The following is a 22,702-nucleotide window of genomic DNA, read 5'->3' as shown; positions in this document are numbered from 1 at the left end:
ATGTCGAAAGCCGGAGCCTTGGATCTCGCCACCGGCGTCGGCGGAAAGATCGAGAAAGACGATGTTCTCTCCGCTGTCCAGAAGTATGAGCAGTATCACGGCTACTATGATGCCGAGAGAGAATGAGATGTTATGAAGATATGATGAGGAGGTAGGTATGTAGTAGACAATTCTAGCGGACTAGGTTGAGGTCCGGCGGGCGGCCAAGGCGAGGTTGCCGCCCGCCGGTGAAGCGAAAAAATACTAAATTCTTAACCTTGCTCTGATACCATGTAAGAATTTATGTATTATTGATTGATGTCTTGATTTGTTATATTACAAAGCAGAGTAGCTCATTATATAGGAGAGGGTTTGGGTAGTAGGTGAGGAGTAGGTGAGGGTAAATTGGTGGTAGGTGTAGTAGGTGTGGTAGTAGGTGGTGGTAGGTGTAGGTAAATTCTAACAGACAACAACATCTTCGAGGGTTGGAGTTATCTCCCCCCATGCCAAAGAAAAAGTGTGAGCGTCACGGCTCCAGCGAGAGACAACCATATCAGTGTTGGTCTGTACTTTGCGCACTGATAACACCCTCAAAATCGAAATGGCATTGTAGAGACGAACATCTCGTAATTGCTGCTCGAACCCACCATCTGCAATGATGTCATCAACCCAGAGGGACCAGCCTGTTGAAGGGCCTGAGTGAGTGCGATATAGATGTATGAATGGGGAAAGTCACCACGCTCCACGTGAAACCTCAGCACAGAAACTGGGTTCACTATGTCAGCATCATCCAAAGCAGCCTCACTAAAAGGAAGCAGAGGCTCCCCCAAAGGAAGGGCATCAGGAACGAAGGAGTCAACGGCCTTCCAGAAAGGGTCAGCTAGCCCTCCGAAGTATGAGGCCCTCCACTTAGTAGGGGGTGGGTCAGCCCTGTCGGGTAGAAACCTTGTGCGGGCCATAAGGAAGTATAAAGAAAAATATAGAAGACTCTGGAAAGTGGGGGCAAGGAAAAGAAGACAAGGAGACAGAAAGTGTGTTTGGGCGGAAGTGGGGGACCAATGGACCCAAGGGCGCTATTTATGAAGAAAGTAGCAAAAGGGCGTCGACACACTTCCCTAGGCCCATTATGAGCTGTCAGTCAAGAGGGTAATCCTTTTAAGAGCCGACGCAACCCTTGGGTTACTTGCTGGCGTCATGCACACGCGGGAAACCAGGAACGTGTCCCCCACGGGGGCAGGGGCAAATGTAGAAGGTCAGAAATTAAACCCCCAATGAAGTATGGGCCTAAGTACTGAGGTTGCCCCAAAGAGGCGACCAGGAATGAGAAAGGAGCATGGGCTAAAGTCTAAGGGAAGTGGGCCAATAGTGGGCCGGAGTAGGTCCGACCCGCCATGGGTCCATACAGACTCCATGAAGGAAAATGACCAAGTCAAGTTGCAGCGGGAACACATGAGTTGTAGAGGGAATACATGCAGCGGGGAAGTTGCTGAGGTACGTTGCCTCAGTACCACCATTCCTAATATCTTTGGCTCCGCCGTCATCCAAAGTTGACGAGGGAAAGAGAAAGCCGAAGCAACTAAGTTGCAGAGGCGACAGTTGTGACGACCAAGTTGCGGAGGCACTTTGTCTTAGCGCCGCCATTCCTAGTATTCTCGGTTCTGTTGCCACATGGAGTTGCTGAGGGAAGGAGAGAACCGAAACAACCCAGTGGCAGGGGCGCTCAAGTTGCATAGGCACTTTATCGGCGCTGCCATCTCCAATATTGTCAGTTATGCCATTTGAACTTGCCACGGGAAATGACTACTGCAGCACCTACTACCGCTGCAACCAACTTGCGGAGGGAACATCCCGCCAAGGTGATAGCAGCTTCTGGGAAAAGCTTCCCCTTTACAAGTAAAGGGTAATGCCTGGCGCTGATAGCAGGCCCCAAGGCATTACTAGCCCAGGGCTGATAACAGGCCCCAAAATTTATTTAACTTGGCACTCATAGCAGGCCCCAAGACTTACTGGTAGGAGCTGATGGCAGGCCCATGGTACCAGTTTACCGCGGCCATCCCGTAACGATGGGAGTAGGGTAGCCCGAGCATAAGGGACTCCCTTTCCATTACTCAGGTCATAGACCTACCTTAGTCGCACAGGCAGGACTAAGGAAGCCCCTTGGCGTTGGTACTAAGGAACAGCACGGCTGATAGCAGGCTTGGCTGTGGCCTTCACCCTAGGAAGCTGGGGAGCTTGTGGTTAGGTGGCTAAGGGTGAAGGCTTCGCTGCAGTGAGCACGAACATAGTCGATAGCAGACTAATGGAGTCCTGAGAATGCATGCAGTGGCCAAGTAGAACTGAGAAGGCAAGTGCAGCAGCAAACGCTCCCGTCGCAACTGCACTTGTTGAGGCTCAAGAGGTAGTTGCAGCGCCAAACACTTCCGTCACAACTACACTTGTTGAGGCTCGAAAAGGTAGTTGCGGAGGCAAACAGATAGTACACAGCACATGTAGAAGGACACGTGGCACGTTCAACCTGGTGGCTCAAGGCAGAATATTCCATGTGATTCTCTAAGACACATGTCCTCTCTATTTGGCCACTTGGTGTGCTCTTGGTACGAAGGAAAAGCCTATAAATAGGACCCATTTCCCAAGGTTCAACAAGAGGGATTTTTGGGATTTGGGGGAGATGCTGTCTATTTTGGCACTGCCATACATTTCTTCTTGAGCTACTTGCTTCACCCTCACCCAGCTGCACACTCTCCAACTTCCAGACAGTTGCTGCTGCTCATTTTCAAGCCACTTGCACCATTCTTGGACCATTAACATAGTTTTACCTCTCTAATCACCTTCTCTAACCTCGAACCCCTTTACATTTCTAGCGACTCCGCTGGGAAGGCTGCTTTGTTAATGGTTCATACCCGCAGTGGTTTACACACCTCACTGGAAAAAATGGCAGAGGATGAAGTTCAGCAAGGCTCTTCAAATGGCGGAGCAGCACATGCGGAGGACCGTGACCAGAGTGTTGTGATTGAGGCAGTTCAGTCACTCCAGGATACGCAGAGGGAGATCCTGGCAGCTTTGCAAACTCTCACTGAGGTTGTTATGGCCATGGCTTCTCGACCAGCTCCAGCGCAAGCACCTCTGCCCGTAGTAGTCCCAAACCCAGTGCCTAACCTGTTCCCTGAGGTTCGGGCTCCGATCTAGGTGCCACCGGTGGTACTTCAGGCGAACGGTGCGGCCGCTGGTTCAGCTACCCAGGAGCAGACTGGACCATTCCGGCCCACTCTCGAGCAAGAGCGTACAAGTTATGCTCGAGCAAGAGCGTAGCAAGAAGCAACTCAATCTCTCCCCGACTTAGATGTGAGGGCCCCATACTCTCCGGAGATATTGACCATGCCATACCCAACTAGGTATATAGTGCCCAAGTTTATTAAGTTTGATGGGAAACAAGACAATGCCAGAGAACAGGTGGTGAGGTTCATTGAAACTCTTGGTGTCCATGGTCAGCATATGTGTGGAGGGTGCCATACGCGACTACAAAATTTTCTTGGTGAATCATAATCAGTCTACCATTTCAGCCTTGATTGAGGCAGCTAGGAACCTCAGTACCACTGCTCCCTTGCACAGATCTCGTGACAGCCACCGCTACCCTCGCAGTGGCAGAGTTGCTGCGGTAACCTCTACAGGAGGGAGCCGCTCGCAAGGGGAGGCGACGTCCTCTCGGAAGAGAAAGAGTTATGAGGACAGAAATCCATGTCCTTGCAGCGTTGAGAATGTTAAGGCTCTGGTTAAAGAATGGGTAGTTGATGGTGAACTTACCTTGCCTCCAGTTGATGTCCCTTCAACCAAGAAGGACAAAGAAAGCCCGGATTATTGTGTCTTATCACAGATCTACCTGACACCCTAAGAGGGACTGTTGGACTTTGAAAAGTATCTTCAAGAAGAAAGTTAACCCAAATGAGCTGAAGTTCAAAGATGTCGGTAACCGTGATGTGCGAAGGACCCTATCCTAACCACAATGGGAAGGGAAAGAATGTACGTATATGATTGGCTATCTCGGGCCTGTGCGTGATCAATTGCATATGGCGTCTTACTATGATGAGTTTCCACACGGGTAGAAATCCGGGGCGTATCATGGCAGCAATAAGAAGGGAGTTGGCCTGGACACTGTCGAGGGTGAAATCAACATGGTGAGCCTCGGAAAAATAGAATGGAAACACATAAATGCCTGGAAAAAGCTGAGTGAAAGGGCGGAACACACATTCCTCAATGCAGTCTACATAATCTGCAAAGCGTCTGTTGGTGCCAAGACCAGACCAGCGAGAGATGCGCACTTGCCTCGTGACAGGTTGACCTTTTGCATCTAGAACTGGACGACACTCTGCATCAAGGACTTCGTCTGTGAAGAAAGGCTCATGTTTTTTAGGGACGGGGCCCGTGGCAGGGAATCTCTCATAGAAGAAAGCGGTCAGGAACTGAGTGTGTACAAAGCTCTACACATCATAGCGGACCCATGGATCGCTCCATGTCCGAATGGATGAGGTCAAGGCGGAAGTATAAGTTCCCCAAGAAGAGGGGGGGCCAGAGGGATCTGGCTGCCGCTGCAAAGTTTGACTGCCAAAGGGAACACCAGAGGGTTAATACTCTCAGCAGGGTTGCTGGGGAGAACAAAAAAAAAGAAGAAGTAACTGACGAAGGCGGCCAAGTACAAGTCGCTGCGGTAGCCCGGCCCAACTACGGAGTTGCAACTCTCCTCTGTGATGTCGCCCACAACTGGTTGCAGGTCCTTGAAGAAATGCTTCAGCCAGAAAGATAAGTGGTTTTGTCCCTCTTGGGCCTCTTCTGGAGTAGTTCCCCAGTCCTAAGATCAGACCAAGAGCCATACTTTCGCGCCTCTCGAAAGGCTTCTTGGAGGGCGGTGACAACAACTTGTTCTGCAGGAGTCAGGGACGCTGGATCGAAGCGGTGATCTCCACGAGTGCTCAAGCGCAGAAGGACGACAACATCTTCGATGGTTGGAGTTATCTCCCCCCAAGCCAAAGAAAAAGTGTGAGTGTCGCGGCTCTAGCGGGAGACAACCATATCAGTGTTGGTTAGTACTTTGCGCACTGATAACACCCTCGAAATCGAAACGGCATTGCAGAGACGAACATCCCGCAATTGCTGCTCGAACCCACCATCTGCAATGATGTCATCAACCCAGAGGGACCAGCCTGTTGAAGGGCCCGAGTGAGTGCGATAGTAGATGTATGAATGGGGAAAGTCACCACGCTCCACGCGAAACCGCAGCGCAGAGATTGGGTTCACCATGCCAGCATCATCCAAAGCAGCCTCACTAAAAGGAAGGAGAGGCTCCCCCAAAGGAAGGGCATCAGGAACGAAGGAGTCAACGGACTTCCAGAAAGGGTCAGCTAGCCCTCCGAAGTATGAGGCCCTCCTCCACTCAGTAGGGGGTGGGTCAGCCCTGTCGGATAGAAACCTTGTGCTGGCCATAAGGAAGTATAAAGAAAAGTAAAGAAGACTCCGGAAAGTGGGGACAAGGAAAAGAAGACAAGGAGACAGAAAATGTGTTTGGGCGGAAGTAGGGGACCAGTGGACCCGAGGGCACTATTTATAAAGAAAGTAGCAACAGGGTGTTGACACACTTCCCTAGGCCCATTATGACCCGTCAGTCAAGAGGGTAATCCTTTTAATTTAAGAGCTGACGCAACCCTTGGGTTACTTGCTGGCGTCATGCACGCGTGGGAAACCAGGAACGTGTCCCCCACTGGGGCAGGGGGCAAATGTAGAGGGTCAAAAAGTAAACCCCAAATTAAGTATGGGCCTAAGTATTGAGGTCGCCCCAAAGAGGTGACCAGGAATGAAAAAGGAGCATGGGCTAAAGTCCAAGGGAAGTGGGCCAACAGTGGCCCGGAGTAGGTCCGACCCGCCAAGGGTCCAAACAGTCTCCACGAAGGAAATGACCGAGTCAAGTTGCAGCAAGAACACATGTGACGGCCAAGTTGCAGAGGGAATACATGCAACGGGGAAGTTGCCGAGGCACTTTGTCTTAGCGCCGCCATTCCAAGTATTCTCGGTTCCGTCGCCACCTGGAGTTGCTGAGGGAAGGAGAGAACCGAGGTGCCCAAGTTGCATAGGCACTTTGTCGGCGCCGCCATCTCCAATATTGTCAGTTATGCCATTTGAACTTGCCACGGGAAATGATTACCGCAGCAACTACTGCCGCCGCAACCAACTTGCGGAGGGAACATCTCGCCAAGGTGAGAGTAGCCTCTGGGAAAAGCTTCCCCTCTGCACGTAGAGGGTAATGCCTGGCGCTGATAGCAGGCCCCAAAATTCATTTAACTTGGCACTGATAGCAGGTCACAAGACTTACTAGTTGGAGCTGATGGCCGGCCCAAGGTACCAGTTTACCGCGGCGATCCCGCGAAGATGGGAGCAGGGTAGCCCGATCATAAGGGACTCCCTTTCCATTACCCTGGACATAGACCTGCCTTAGTCGCACGGGCAGAACTAAGGAAGCCCCTTGGGCTTGGTACTAAGGAACAGCACGGCTGATAGCAGGCTTGGCTGTGGCCTTTCCCCTGGGAAGCTGGGGAGTTTGTGGTTGGGTGGCTAAGGGTGAAGGCTTCACTGCAGTGAGCACGAACATAGTCGATAGCACACTAATGGAGTGTTGAGAATGCATGCAGTGGCCAAGTAGAACTGAGAAGGCAAGTGCAGCAGCAAGGTTTACCGCTGCAAGTGCACTTGCTGAGGTTCGAGCTGAGAAGGCAAGTGCAGCGGCAAACGCTCCCGTCGTAACTGCAGTTGCTGAGGCTCAGGAGGGAGTTGCAGCGCCAAACACGCCCATCGCAACTACACTTGCTGAGGCTCAAAAAGGTAGGTGCGGAGGCAAACAGATAGCACACAGTACATGCAGAAGGACACGTGGCACCTTCAGCCTGGTCGCTCAAGTCAGAATATTCCATATGATCATCTAGGACACATGTCCTCTCTCTATTTGGCCACTTGGTGTCCTCTTGGTGCCAAGAAAAAGCCTATATAAATAGGACCCATTTCCTAAAGTTCAACCAGAGGAATTTTGGGGATTTGGGGGAGATGCTGCCTATTTTGGCACTGCCATACATTTCTTCTTGAGCTACTTGCTTCACCCTCACCTAGTTGCACACTCTTCAACTTCCAGACAGTTGTTGCTGCTCATTCTCAAGCCACTTCCACCATTCTTGGACCATTAGCATAGTTTTGCCTCTCTAATCACCTTTGCTAACCTCGAACCCCCCTACATTTCTGGCAATTCCGCTGGGGAGGCTGCTTTGTTGATGGTTCATTCCCGCAGTGGTTTACACACCTCACTGGAAAAAATGGCAGAGGATGAAGTTCACCAAGGCTCTTCAAATGGCGATGCAGCACATGCGGAGGACCATGACCACAGTGTTGTGATTGAGGCAGTTCAGTCACTCCAGGATACGCAGAGGGAGATCCTGGCAGCTTTGCAAACTCTCACTGAGGCTATTATGGCCATAGCTTCTCGACCAGCTCCAGCGCAAGCACCTCCGCCCGTAGCAGTCCCAAACCCAGTGCCTAACCTGTTCCCTGAGGTTCGGGCTTCGATCCAGGTGCCCCCGGTGGTACTTCAGGCGAACAGTGCGGCCGCTGGTTCAGCTACCCAGGAGCAGACTGGACCATTCCAGCCCACTCACTTTGTTACTCTAGCCGTTGTACAAGCTATACTCGAGCAAGAGCGTAGCAAGAAGCAACTCCCATCTCTCCCTGACTCAGATGTGAGGGCCCCATACTCACAGGAGATCTTGACTAGGTATACAGTGCCCAAGTTTATTAAGTTTGATGGGAAACAAGGCAATGCCAGAGAACAGGTGGTGAGGTTCATTGAAACTCTTGGTGTCCATGGCAGTGACCACTCTCTGCGCTTTCAGGAGTTCTCCAAGTCCACTTACTGAAAGGGCTTACAGCTGGTATGTGAACTTGGCTCCCAACTCGATCAAGAGTTTGGAGGAGATGGTGAACAAGTTCCACACGAAGTTCTTCCAAGTCCAAGAGAAAGTTACAACCCTCACCCTTGGGCGAGATGTCTAAAAGGAGGGCGAAGATATACTGGATTATGTTAAGTGGCTCCAAGATAAGGCTATTGACTGTCATGAACCAGTGGATAAGGCCCATTTAGTCAGCATATGTGTGGAGGGTGCCATACGCGACTACAAAATTTTCTTGGTGAATCATAATCTGCCTACCATTTCAGCCTTGATTGAGGCAGCTAGGAACCTCAGTACCACTGCTCCCTTGCACAGATCTCGTGACAGCCACCGCTACCCTCGCAGTGGCAGAGTTGCTGCGGTAACCTCTACAGGAGGGAGCCGCTCGCAAGTGGAGGCGACGTCCTCTCGGAAGAGAGAGAGTTATGAGGACAGAAATCCATGTCCTTGCAGCGTTGAGAATGTTAAGGCTCTGGTTAAAGAATGGGTAGCTGATGGTGAACTTACCTTGCCTCCAGTTGATGTCCCTTCAACCAAGAAGGACAAAGAAAGCCCGGATTATTGTGTCTATCACAGGTCTACCTGACACCCTACGAGGGATTGTTGGACTTTGAAAAGTATCTTCAAGAAGAAAGTTGACCCAAATGAGCTGAAGTTCAAAGATGCCGGTAACCGTGATGTGCGAAGGACCCTATCCTAACCACAAGGGGAAGGGAAAGAATGTACATATATGATTGGCTATCTCGGGCCTGTGCGTGATCAAGTGCATATGGCATCTTACTATGATGAGTTAGAAGGAATTGCAACCAGCCAGCTCCTTGAGACAGTGTACCTGCAAAGGCAAAATTCGCAGAGGATGCTAATGCCCAGGCCTTGCAAAACTCTGTTAAGTTTCGCGCTTTCTTTGACCAATTGGGGCTGAGCCAAGCTGCCAGGTTGGAAGCAACAAAACCCCTCATTAATATCTTTGAAGTGCACCATGATGAAGTTGCTGAGGCTAGGGCTGTTCAAAAATCCGTTCAAACCGGTAATCCGGACCGAACCAGACCGAATCATACGGTTTGGTTCGGTTCCATTAAGAATTGGTTCGGTTTCGGATTAAGAAATATGAGAACCGTAAAAACGGTTCGGTTAATGGATTTTATGAAAAAACTGCGGTTCGAACCGAACCGAACCGAACCGAATTTTAAAAAATATATATATATATATAATATAATATCAAGTTTTATTTTTATTAATTGATTTTTTATAATTTTAATGATATTAGGATGGTATAGATATGTAATATTAAGTAATACCTTAATATTATTAGTTTTTATCATGAATTAAATGTAATTAGTTTGAGTAATTATTTTGCTAATATTAACAATTTATTCTTGTAAATAGAAATTTTTGGAACCGTAAACCAAACCGAAACCGAAACGTTTTTTCGATTTGGTTCTGGTCCGGTTTTACAAGTGTAACGGTCTGGTCTGGTTCTCAAAATCACAGAACCGTTAGGATCGGTTCGGTTCTTAGATTTTCTTAGAACCGAACCAATCCGGACCGTGTACATCCCTAGCTGAGGCTAAGGAGTATGCGCCTTGGCGCATCCAGGAAGTTTATGGGGCTGTTACTTTTTCAGAGGCAGACAGAGCATACCCATTTCCCCATAATCGTCCTCTTTTTGTCACAGCATACATCAATGATGTAGAGTTCAAGCGTGCTTTCCTTGATGGCGGGGGCGTCCATAAACATCATCACTACTGACACCTTTGCAAAGGCTGGTGTCCTAGAGTCCAGGATGGTTCGCCAACCCATCACTGTGACGGGTTTTGGCAGCCAGAAAAAAAAAACCAAGGGCCATGTGGTTGTGGACTTAGCAGTTGGTGAAATCTGTTCCGCAACCAAGGTTCATGTGATTGAAGCGGACACAAATTGCTACATGATACTTTGCAGAGCTTGGATGCACCGATATGGAGCTATCCCATCGAGTTATCACCAATGCGTGAAGGCAAAGTTGGGAAAGCGCACAGTAACCATATAAATGCATCTGAACAGCCATTTGGGGTTGAGGAGGCACACTATTCAGATGCAGTTTTCTTTACTGAGTTGTCAAAGGTTGAAACTCCAAGGTCCGATAAAGTTGCAGGTGTAAAATTGCCAAAATGGGAAGGCATTTGGGATGCAGGGGCTGCTCCAGAAAGTAGTGGGCAGAAGAGGAGCAGCAAGTCCACAAGTCCTCCGCCCAAGATTGTTAAGGTACGGGAGGGCGGTAAGACAGTTTACTACCTATGATGGGTCTTGGAGGGCAGGCTTCATACCTTGGGAGGATGGCCCCGAGACAAATAAATGTGACGATGACGAGTCCCAAGAAGAGTTGGTGGAGACGCCTGAGCACGCTCCTAAATGCGTGCAAGATAGACCCAAACCGCAGCAGGAGGTACTTGCTGAGGTCAACCTCAGCGACTTACCAGGGCAGAGCAAGCCCCGTGTTCATCAGCGACACAATGGCTCCAACAGCTAAGGCAGAATTGATAGCACTACTGAAGCGGTACGAGGAGATACCTGGTCTTGACCCATCTCTTGTCACCCATCACCTGGATACTTTTCCCAACTCTAAGCCAATAAAGCAACATGCTCGAAAGTATCACCCTGACCTTGAGGCAAAGATTAAGGAAGAGGTAGAATAGTTGCCGAGGGCCAAGTTCATTGAGCCTATACAATACCCAACTTGTCTAGCAAATATTGTGCCTGTGGAGAAGAAAAATGGCCAGATCAGGGTCTGCGTAGACTTTCCCGACCTGAATGAATGAGGCCTGCCCGAAAGATGAGTTTCCATTGCCCCATGTCGAAACACTTGTCGATTCTACTGCGGGCCATAAGATGTTCTCCCTTATGGATCGGTTCAGTGGTTATAACCAGATCAAAATAGCATCAGAGGATGCAGAAAAAAGGGCATTTAGAACACCCTTGGGAAATTTTTTGTATACAGTGATGCCCTTCAGTTTGAAAAACGCGGGGCCAGCCTACCAACGGGCTATGACTGCAGTGTTCCATGGCATGTTGCATCATGAAGTGGAAGTATATGTGGATGATCTGGTGGTCAAGTCTACCGAGGCAAACCGACACCTCTGCGAGAAAGTTTTTTAGCGGTGCCGCAAATTCTGCCTAAAGATGAACTCTCTCAAGTGTGCCTTCGGAGTTATCGCCGGCAAGTTCCTTGGCTTTTTTGTACACCGGCGGGGGATTGAAGTAGATGGGGATAAGATTAAATCAATCATGCAGATGCCACCACCACACTCTCAAAACGCATTGAAGAAATTCCTATTCAAAGTGTCATATCTCTGGAGGTTCATTCCAGCCCTTGCTGAGATAACATTTTCCTTTGGGACACTTCTGAAAGGGAATCACAATTTTGAATGGTTGCAAGAACACCAGCAAGCATTTGATGTGGTGAAGAAAGCACTTACAATGATTGCCCTACAACCCAACAAGCCTCTGCTATTGTACCTGACGTCTACACCTCTGTCTATTAGGGCTCTACTTGTCCAAGACGTAGATGGCATTGAGAAGCCAATCTATTACATCAGTCGCAAAGTCAATGGTGTCGAGTCACGATATACCCCAATTGAGAGGCATTGTTTAGCCTTAATCTTCACAGCGCGGAAGTTGCGCCACTATTTTTTGGCACACCCGATCCATGTTGTGACCCCGGAGTGATCCGGTCCGCTACTTGCTAAGCAAACTTGCTCTGACTGGAAGAATGGCAAGATGGCTTTTGGCTCTAGCAGAATATGACATCACTTGTGTTACTCCCAAGGCTATTAAGAGCCAAGCACTTGCAGACTTACTGGCCCAATTCCCATCTGGTGAACATGAACCTGCAGAGGTATCTCTACCAGGTGCGGTCCATGACTCAGCAGCTGCAGTTGAGGCTTATTGGGACTTAAAATTTGATGGAGCTTCGGGAGCTGAGAAAGGCGGAGCTGGCATAACACTAACCAGTGAAGAATGAGAGAAATTTCATCTATCATATAAGCTTGATTTTGAATGTTCAAACAACGAGGCTGAACATGAGGCGTTGATACAGGGTCTAATCGTTGCCCAAAAGAAGGGACTCCGCAAGTTGAAAATTTTGGGCGCCTCCGAGTTGGTTGTCAGGCAAACAATGGTTGATTTCGCCTTAAAGGAGCCTCTGTTTGGCCCGTATCGCACCGTGGTTCAAGGATTGCTCACTCAATTTGATGATGTCCAAATCCAGCATACCCCGAACACACAACCATTTCCCCGATGCCTTGGCTATACTGGGGGCCAAGGTGGATATATCAAATGATAGTATAGCCATCGTCATCGAGAAAAGAAGAACACCAGCAGTGTTAGCCGAAGAACATACAGAGCAAGATGCTGAGGGATGGAAAGCAGATATAATCCAACAGAACAGTTGAAAACAGGCCAGGGAACAATCAGACCAGCAGAACTTGCATAATTTTTGCTCCTCAAAGGAGAGTTGTATTTTCGCGTTGCCAAGAAGCAACGTACAGACTTAAGCAGATCCATGCTAAGTCTTGTGGAGATGGAGATATCAGTCTATACCGACGAATACGGAGGTAAGGGTATTATTGGCCAGAGATGGAAAAGGAAAGTACTAAGTTGTAGAGGCAATGTGCAAAATGCCAATCCCATCCTAAGGAAGAGGAAGCCCATTTCTTAAGTAGTGAAGAATGGAGGCAGCCATATGTCGACTACCTTGGAAATGGCACACTGCCTGAGAACAAAGCCGATGCAATCAGAGTTAAGAGGCGGTCCCTCCGCTTCTTCCTTGACCAAAGGATGAGGCAAATGAGGTGTTGAGGGAAGCCCACAAGACAGAACATCAAGGAGGGCAGCGATTATGTGGACATCTCATTCACCTGGGCTACTACTGACCGACAATGGAAGAAGATGCTAAAAACTTTGTAAGGAGATGCCAATCCTGCCAGAAGTTTGGGAACTTGATACATGCACCGACGGTTGAGCTGCACAACATCAAGACCCCTTTCCTGTTCCATACTTAGGCATTTGACAGCGCAGCAATCGAAAGGCCACAAATTGCAGCGACTGAAGTTAGTACCAAGTGGGTGAAGGCCATACCAATGAGGAAGGCAGACGGGGCAGGAGTAGCCAACTTCATCAGAGAAAGCATAATCTGTAGGTTTGGCATACCAGAAGTAATGTTGTCCAACAATGGAACTCCCTTTGTAAATCGTCAAGTGGGAAGACTGTGGAACGCTAGGAATGGCAACGGGACGGGGCGGGGCCGGGGACTGCCCTTCCCGTCCCCGATCCCCGCCAGGGGAGCCCATCACCCTCTCGTTCCCGTCCCCTAACGAGGATCGGGTTTCCCGGACCCCGAAATGTCCCTGAGCTTTTTTTTTTTTTTTGAATTTTGTTCAACAACTCACTTACTAATCAATATATATCACAAATCAAAAAAAAAATTAACAGATCAATATATAACAGATCTAACAGATCAATTTTGTTTAATATATAACAGACCAATATATAACTAACACAGATTAAAAAAAATTATTCTGAACAATACAGATCAACAACATCAGATCAGAGAGAGAGAGAGATAACAGATCTGAGTACAACTCCATCGTCTGGCACAGATCTGAGCGATGCCAATGACCAGGCTCTACGGCGAGATCGACGGTAGTTGTGGTGGTGGGTTCGGTGGTGGTGAGAGAGAGATGGACCTTCTGCTTAAGAATAGAGAGAGATGAAGTGGAGATAGAGAATGAGAAACTGAGGCGAGGAGAAGAGAGAGAGGGGGGTCGGGGCCAGCGGTGATGGTGGCGATGTCGCCGTGTCGTGACTATGAGAGAGTTGAGTTGAGAGAGAGAGAAGAAAGAGAGAGTTGAGAGAGAGAGAGAGAGAGAGTTGAAAACGAGAGAGCGAAGAGAGAGAGAGTTGAGAGAGAAGATAAGTGTCAGAGAGAGTGAGATAGTTGAGAGTCAGTGAGAGAGAAGATAAGATCAAAAGTGAAATAGATATTTATATAATACAACTAAGAGGAACAGAGGCGGGGATGAATCAAGGAAATTTCGAGGCGGGGCCGGGGCCGACGAGCCTATTCCCGTCCCCGGCCCGAAAATTATTAGGGGTGTATTTTTCAATACCAACCCCGGCCCTATGGTAAATAATTTTCGGGGAAAACCCGATTTATCGGGACAGGGCGGTCCGGTCCTCGTTGGGCCGAGTTGATATTGCCATCCCTACTGAACGCCTACCAGATCAAGCAGCACAAGTCTAGTCCATACTACCCCCAAGGGAATGGACAAGCTGAGGCGACCAACAAAACCATCATCCGAATATTGAGTAAAATAATGGATGAAGCAGGGGGCATATGGTCTGAATGACTTCCTGTAGCACTCTAGGCGTATAGAACGTTAAAGAGAAAGCCAACTCAAGCAACCCCATTTTCCCTAGTGTACGAGTCTGAAGCTGTGTTACCAGTTGAGTTGGCAGCACCCTCAGCAAGAATGGCTATGTCAGCACACTTAGTTCCAGACAGCAGAAAAAATGACATAGAGGCAGCTGAAGAAAGAAGAGATCGAGCCTCGCGGGCAATGGAAAAGTATAATCAATCCATAGCTCGTGCCTACAATCAATCTGTTTAGCACAAGAAGTTCAATGGTATGGAAGACAGTGGATAAAATCATGCGAGGGCAACTAATTCCCAAGTTCTCACCAAGATGGGAAGGCCCATACAAAGTTGCTGAGGCAAGCAGCAACGGGTACTACAAGTTGACAAGAGTAGATGATGGGGTCAAAACTGGCCCTATCATCGCCACGTTGTCTGCATGCTTGAGGAAACCATCGACTGCTTGAAGCCTATCCCTTATCCACGATAGGACCAAACCGTTCCTCTCAAAGCCGCTCAGGTTTGCCTCGGCACTTTCCATGAACTTGCTAGGGGTGGTCATAATCTTCTTTGTAGTAAGGTCGCAAATGAAGCTGGCGAGTGACTCCAGCAGTGCTGTCTGCACCATAGATCCAGGAACGTTAAAAGCAGGAAAGGTGCCGAGGTGCAGCTCCTGGATGCGGGGCGAGAGTGGGAGCAGCTGCGGAGGAGACCCAGTAACTTAGAAAAGAAACTTTCTCTGAGGGCTGAGGGGACTCCCTCACACCCCTGCCAACTTCAATCACTGGAGGGGGACTGGTGGAGGGACCAAAGATCTAAGGACGACGCACTTCCCCTGAAGATGATTGCCCAGCAGCATTGGAATAGGTAGATGCAGCGTTGGCAGCCAGGTGAACTAGCCTCGCGAGAAAGACTAAAGCTGCCTGCACCGTCATGTCGCTCCGAAAAGAGGTCATCCATCTGGTAGTCTCCAACGTTCAGATCTGGAACAACAGTGGTATCTATTCCAGTATAAAAAATTTGGGATAACCCAAGGTCAGCTGGCACTTTCGGAAAGTGAGTGGGGTACAAGTCTGCCAGCTGTTCAAAGGTTGCCAAAGCAACTGGGTCAGAGGTCCCAGCGACAGCAATAACAGTGTGGGTGGCTAAAGTGACAGCTACCTCTGCAAGTCGGTCCAAATTTAGAGGGGCTACAGCAGGAATAGTGAAAGCAGTCGCTACACTTGCACTCTCCTTAGCCACTTGGGCGTTCGGAAGTGGGGTCTGCTGAACCAATGGAGACTCAGTGGACTGGGAGGAACCACCAAAGGGAGGTGGTGCAACTTCCAGCAGCTCTCTCATGCCGCTATCTTCCCTTGGGGTCTTTGGGCAAAAATCCTCTCCGCCGACAGAGGAACGGTCGGAGTGCACAGAATTAGCGAGGTTTGGAGGCTCTGCACCCTCCAACTAGGCCGCCCGCAACAACTTCCACAACAGGGGAAACTTCATTTTTTGCAGCCTCCACAACTGGCTCAGCCTCAGTAGTTGGTGGGGCCCCAGCACTTGGTTTTTCTTCAACATCTAGAAGTACTGCCGACAAAGGAACGGTCGGAGTGCACAGAATCAGCGGGGTTTGGAGGCTCTGCACACTCCAACTAGGCTGCCCGCAACAACTTTCACAGCAGGGGGAACTTCATTTTCTACGGCCTCCACAACTGGCTCAGCCTTAGTAGTTGGTGCGGCCCTAGCACTTTGTTCTTCTTCAACATCTGGAAGTACTGACCTGCTGGTCCTGAACCTTGTGACCCTTGTAGCAACGGGAAGGTCATCGTCGTTGTCGTCGTCTGAATCTGAGGAAATTCCAATGGCAGTAGAAGAACCTCTGGGGCCGGTGGTATGGCCGGTGGGCCTTGAAAAGAAAAAAGGTTATGTGATTACCAAAGTAAATGTAAGAAGTCCAAGGAATGTGATTTCCGGTTAGTGATGCTTCCAACCCAATTTGCATCTGTATGTACTTCCACTTGAAGATGTCCTTGTTTTTTAAATATCAAGCCTTTATCAGGAGTTCCCTTTAGATACCTTAGGATCCTGTATGCTTCTTCAAAGTTCTCCTTTCTTGGTGAATGCATGAATTGGCTTACTCTGCTTACTACGAATGCTATGTTGGGACGTGTGTGAGATTGGTATATCAGTCTTCCAACGGGTCTCTGAAACTGGTCTATATTCACCACATCTTCAATTCTAGCATGCTGTAGCTTCAAGTTGAGCTCGGTTGGTGTGTCAGCAGCTTTACATCCGAGCAAGCCTGTTTTTTTGAGCAAGTCAATTGTGTACTTGCGCTAAGTGACAAAAATGCCCTCCTTAGATCTAGCGAACTCCATTTCAAGGAAGTATCTTAGTGCTCCAGGACCTTTATCTCGAAATCTTTAGCAAGTCCCTTCTTTTACTTTTTCGATTCGGCACTATCATTACCTGTTAGAATTATGTCATCTACATAAACAATCAAGATAGCTACTTTACCTTCTCTTGAATGTTTATAGAACATAGTATGGTCTGCTTGGCTTTAACTGTATCCAAGGTTTTTTACAACCTTCCCAAAGCGTTCAAACCACGCCCTTGGGGATTGTTTGAGGCCGTATAGAGACTTGTTTAATTTGCAGACTTTATCTATACCAAACTTCTTTTCAAAACCTGGAGGTAGGTTCATATAGACTTCTTCTAGATTTCCATTTAAGAAGGCATTTTTTACATTTAATTGATGTAGAGGCCAGCTGGAATTAACTGCTAGTGACAGTAAAACCCGAATTGAGTTCATCTTGGCAACTGGAGCAAAGGTTTCTTGGTAGTCAATCCCGAGGGTTTGTGTAAACCTTTTTGCCACGAGTCTCACCTTATATCTTTCCACGCTACCATCAGCTTTGCACTTCACTATAAATACCCATTGGCACCCTACTGTCTTTTTGTCCTTAGGCAGATTCACAGATGTCATATAGCATTTTATGCATAATATGAGTTTGATTATTAAATATGCTTATGGGTGAATGTCCATCTACACATCGTACACCTGAGATCCTTACCCACGTAACATAGGTCGTGACTTAACCTACTCAATCATGACATGACCTATTGATGCGGAACGCATCACCTATTCATGGGCTCTTTGGGTTTATATGGCTTTGTGGTTAGAGCCAAGAGTTTTCCATGGTGTATTCCCTTTTCAAGACTCACACCTTGACCTTGAGGTGGTCAATCTGTGTGTGTGTGTGTGAGAGAGAGAGAGAGAGAGAGAGAGAGAGTTGCGTCTCACTGGTGCATGGGATTCCCTATCCTCAGGGGATGCAGTCATGCTTTGTACATCCTCTGTACCTGGGAGCACATTTAGTGTACTCCATTACCCATGCCTCCAGTCTTTGGTTAGGTCTTGTAATGGCCATCACTGTCAGAATCAGCAGAGGCTGCCACTTGGCAAGCCCTCTTCTGTGCTGCGTTTCTATACACCAGGAGGTCTTCTTCACCATCATGAATGTAATGGTAATCTTAATAGCTCTCTCCTAGTGAAAGGTTTTGCAGCCCTTGCTATCTTTTCTGACTATTATCTTTCTTACTTTTCCATCTGGTGTTATTTGAAATCTTTTCATCATCTTGTCACCTATCCCTACCCTACTTAGAATCAAACCTAAAATGGTATGATGAACAGATTGTACAGAAAAATAATAATTAGGGAGCATCTGTTGTATTATAACTTATCCTTTAGCCTGTGTTTGAAATCTTTGATTTTCGTAGGGATTTCCCTCCCTCTTCTTTTCCCCCCACAAATTGGTACACATTCAAGATCCAAGCACATCCTTATAGAAAATTGAACTGTTTAAAAAAAAAATGATTTGCTTATATTGCTTGCACGCTTATTCTAAATCTGCAATGTATATAATTGATGATAGTACCGTTATCATCCCTGCAAAAAATTAAAATATTTAGTTCTATCTTTTTACTATTTTTTATTAGTAGTATTATAAAATTATTATTATTATTTACTATTCCACTTGGTTGTTCTTACAAAGTGCTACTCGCAGATTATAGAGGCAGCAGATGAGGTGATTGGTAGTGTTGACACAGATGAATTAGCGAAGTACTTTTCTTTCAAAAGTGATCCAGAAGATGAGGGGGCTGAGGTTTGTATCTATGTTTCCAGTGTCTTTTCTTCTCACTCAAAATCCTCAGGAAACTGAACTACTGAGGTATTATCTTCTTTTCTATGGAATGGTACGAGGAAGGCACGATCTTAGTTCTCTATAATTGTGGTTTCAAACTTTTTGAGTGCTACCAATAAAAACATGTAATGAACTGACATCTAGCTGTGGAGTGAGGCACTTGCAGATGTTCTCCCTCTGAGTTTGTTTTGTTGTTTGCCTGACTGGTTCATATTATAAAGTAATGGAAGCTTATATTACTTTTTTCTCTGTTATTAACAGAAAATGAAGAAGAAGATGGAGACAGCACGTGACCAATTAGCGGAAGCTCTTTACCAAAAAGGATTAGCTATGGCAGAGATTGAATCCATGAAGGTAAAGATTTATTTTCTAGTGTAATGTCTAGTGTACGCTTTTTAAATTCTGCGTAGAAGAAATGGTGATTTTATGGCCCTATCCTTGTCTTTAGGAGCCATAGGGCCTCTAAATGAATGGGAAGATGTCACCAACCCAAAGACAGTGGGTGACCAATCCAAGACCAGGAGTCCCTACTATTTAGGACAGTGGCTGGATGCTGGATGTCACCGACCTACTGTCTTTTGTCCTTAGGCAGATTCACTAACATCCAAGTACCGTTCTTTTCTAGAGCATTCATCTCTTCCATAACTGTTGATTTCCAATTAGGATCATCCAAGGCTTCCTTAATAATTCTAGGAACAAACAGGTTAGATATTTTTGAAGTAAATGCTCTATGACTTTTGGAAAGTTTGTCATAAGATAAATATTTCGCAATGGAATGTTGGGTACATTTTCGAATTCCTTTCCTAATGGCTAGAGGAAGATCACAATCTGTGGGTATAACATTAGGTAAAACCGCTGAAGGAAATGGAGATGAAGTAGAGACAGATGATGGAGGAACCAGATTAGGAATACCTGAACTACTTGAGGGACCTTTTTTAAGAGATTCTGATTGGCTTTGTGGTAGAGTGGTTGGCTAGTCTTTACTTTTTCTTTGAGTATTTTTCCGAGCATAAACCAAAAACTCAGGTTCGGGAACAGTTTGCTCCAATTGTAGTATTTCTCCCCCTGCTTGTGAGCCTTCTATGTTTGGAGAAGTTGGACTGGGATTTCCATCGTTCTACCTATCTTGAATACCCTGTTTCTGTTCTCGTTTTTCAGAAAACAAGGGATGGAGATCGAATAGGATTTGGTAAGAGATCCGAAGTTGTCTGCATAAAATTTTCTTCCTTTTTCTTTTTCTCCCCTTGAAGAGAATTTTTGGTAAAATAGGATTGAGTTTCAAGAAAGGAGACATCCATAATCACCCAAATGTTTTTGTTTGAGGATTATAGCACTTGTAGCCTCTTTTGTTTGGAGCATACCCGATGAAAACACAATTTTTCTGCTCTAAGATCAAGTGTGGATCGAATTTGGCTGGGTATGTGAACGAAAATAGTATAGCAAAAAATTTTTGAAGGCAAATCTGAATTAATTCTGCAATCAAGAAAGGTTTTTTTGAAATATTCTAGGGGTGTGACATATTGCAAAACCCGGGTAGGCATTCTGTTAATTAAATAAGAGGCTGTCAAAATGGCATCTCTCCATAGATATTTGGGAACATACATAGAGAACATTATGGTTCAGGCTACTTTCAGTAAATGCTTATTTTTTCTTTCGGCAATACTATTTTGTTGAGTGTCACGACATATAGATTGATGAAAAATACCTTTTTCCCTAAAAAATTCCCTAGATTTTCATTGAAGTACTCTTTTCCATTATCAGCTTGAAAAATACTAATTTTGAATGAAATTGATTGTCAATCATTTTGTAAAAATCTTGAAACACGTTTTTTACTTCAAATTTGTCTTTCATCAAACAAACCTAGCAAAGCCAAGTGTGATCATCTATAAAAGTTACAAACCACTTTAATACCAGTCACGGTGGTAACCTTGGAGAAACCCCACATCACTATGAATTAAGTAGAGAATGGTTTAGAGGCACGGTAGGGTTTTGTAAGATAAGTAGTTCGATGACTTTTAGATAAATAACAACTTTCACATTGAAAAGACGAGCAATCCAAATTTTTAAACAAGTTAGGAAACAAATGTTTAAGATATGAAAAACTAGGATGTCCTAGTCTAAAATGCCAAAGCATTATTTGTTCGCGAGCCGAAAGTGAACTAATACTACAACCATAGCCTTGAGTTGTTTTATTGCTGGATATGTCATCATCAAAGTAGTAAAGACCATCGACCATTCTAGCACTGCCAATCAACCTCCCCAAGTTTCGGTCCTGAAATTCACGATGAGAGTCAAAGAAAACAACACGAAAGTGAGAGTTTTTGGATAATTTACTGGCAGACAACAACTTGCGGGCCAGCTTAGGAACATGAAGGACAGAGTGAAGAGTAATATTTTGTAAAAATTTTATTTGAACTTTTCCTACAATGGGTGAGAAATTGCCATCAGCAATCCTAACTCTTTCACTTTCAAAATAAAATAAATAAGTATTGAATAAAGAAGAGAAAGAAGTCATGTGATCGGATGCCCCCGAATGTACATCTGGATAGACTGAAACCAACGCAAGAAATTATCACCGTTGAGTTTAATGCTGGTGATTTGCACCGAGTGAGAATCAATGTTGGAGACATGTTTCTCAATGTTTTTCGGTGAAACGGTAACAGTGGATTCAGATGTGGTTTCTGATATGGTGAAGGACAGCTTGCTGGTTCTAGGATTACCTCAGAAGGGTCAGAGAATAAGCCCTCAGCTTTGATACCATGAAAGCTAGAAAGAACAATATTTCTTATTCTCATATTTAAATAATGTACATAGCACCTCTATTTATAGGAGATACAAGGCATAAAATTAGGAATTGATTAGCTACTAATTAGCTACTGATTCTGAGGACTGATTAGCTATTATTTAGCTACTAATTTTGATCCTAATAAACTTTCCTATTCTATAGTATTGACTAAATCTAAATGTTTACAGTTTGTGATATCCAAAAGAATTCAACCATATCCTGGAAGAATTATTTTCTTTCCATTTCCAATATTGAATATAGTTGATATTTGTTAGTTTTCCTTTTCTCGGCTTCTGTGGCGCAGAGGCATTGTTCGTCATGCTATGCTTTTTAAGGGGTAAGTGTTTTATTGCCATAAAAGAGGATTTACAATGAAGTTCATGACATGCCAAAGGCAATACCCCCTCTAAGAGAGAGCTTACGCCTAGCCTGTAGAACAATTAAACCTCAGCAATTGGCATTTTAGGATAGAAATTTGTGTGCTTTGCAAATCCTTAGAGCATGGGGTCAAGAGAAAATTGAGAAACTAATTGGCATGAGTAGTATTTTATTTTTGAGTTACTGCTTATGTCTACAAATTGGCTTTCATACTTAACCCAAAAAAAAAAAGAAAAACAAAAGAAAAAACAAGAATAGGGTTAAGTTAGTAGTTTATTGGTGGTAGTTGCTACATAATTAATGTCTGTTGGGCTATATATAATAAATCCACGTGTTTTTTGGGAGATAAATGTAGACCTTTTTTTATTCACTGGCAACTGAGCAGCGAGTAGTAACACAAGCGATGAAGACTAAAGAATTCCTCAACTGAACAGTGTGTCAACAACCAGGTAATCTCAGTTCTCACTCAAGAATTCCTTCACTTACATTGCTGCCATTGCTTGGAAATGGAGACTAAATTGGGCGCAGGTTTTTTTTGGTTTTTATTTTTTTCATTTATCCTTTTCGATGTTGTGATGCAAAGCGTCATTCTTTGGAAGCTGACATGGGCATGGAGATAGAAGGTGATGGGCGTGCGCGCATATCTTCAACTCGATCTGGAAGCAGATCTCGTCTTGCCTCCTGCACCAGCTGGCAGAGTCGACAACCAGGTAATTTCTAATCTCAGTTGTCACTCAAGAATAAATTCACTTACATTGCTACAATTTCTTGGAAATGGATATCGTATTTCATGAGTAAAAGATCAAAATTATTCTGTTGACACGGCTTCTATTAATCATATCCACTTAAAGTATTCCACGTGTTCGTATTAATCAAATCATATATTATCATATATTAATCAAATCATATCCACTTAAAATTATTCTGTTGACACGGCTTCTATTAATCATATCCACTTAAAGTATTCCACTTAAAGTATTCCACGTGTTCGATTTTCAAATCATATCCA

General features: G+C 45.8%; 1 protein-coding gene across 6 annotated transcripts in view; it reads left to right on the top strand.

Annotated features, from left to right (window-relative positions):
- LOC114322461 (uncharacterized) overlaps positions 1 to 22,702 on the top strand; it is a 186,561-nt gene that overhangs the window by 146,648 nt on the left and 17,211 nt on the right. For all 6 annotated transcript variants that reach the window (XM_082920869.1, XM_082920871.1, XM_082920873.1 and 3 more), the window contains 3 exons: positions 18,393 to 18,491; positions 18,792 to 18,884; positions 22,277 to 22,403. In XM_082920869.1, the coding sequence (XP_082776995.1) occupies positions 18,393 to 18,491; positions 18,792 to 18,884; positions 22,277 to 22,403 (319 nt within the window). The remainder of the gene's footprint in view (positions 1 to 18,392; positions 18,492 to 18,791; positions 18,885 to 22,276; positions 22,404 to 22,702) is intronic.

The sequence above is a fragment of the Camellia sinensis genome, chromosome 3 (assembly GCF_055761805.1).
Source record: "Camellia sinensis isolate YWXY chromosome 3, ASM5576180v1, whole genome shotgun sequence".
Taxonomy (NCBI): domain Eukaryota; kingdom Viridiplantae; phylum Streptophyta; class Magnoliopsida; order Ericales; family Theaceae; genus Camellia; species Camellia sinensis.
Note: the sequence above shows the minus strand (reverse complement) of the source record. Positions and strands in the feature narration are given on the sequence as shown.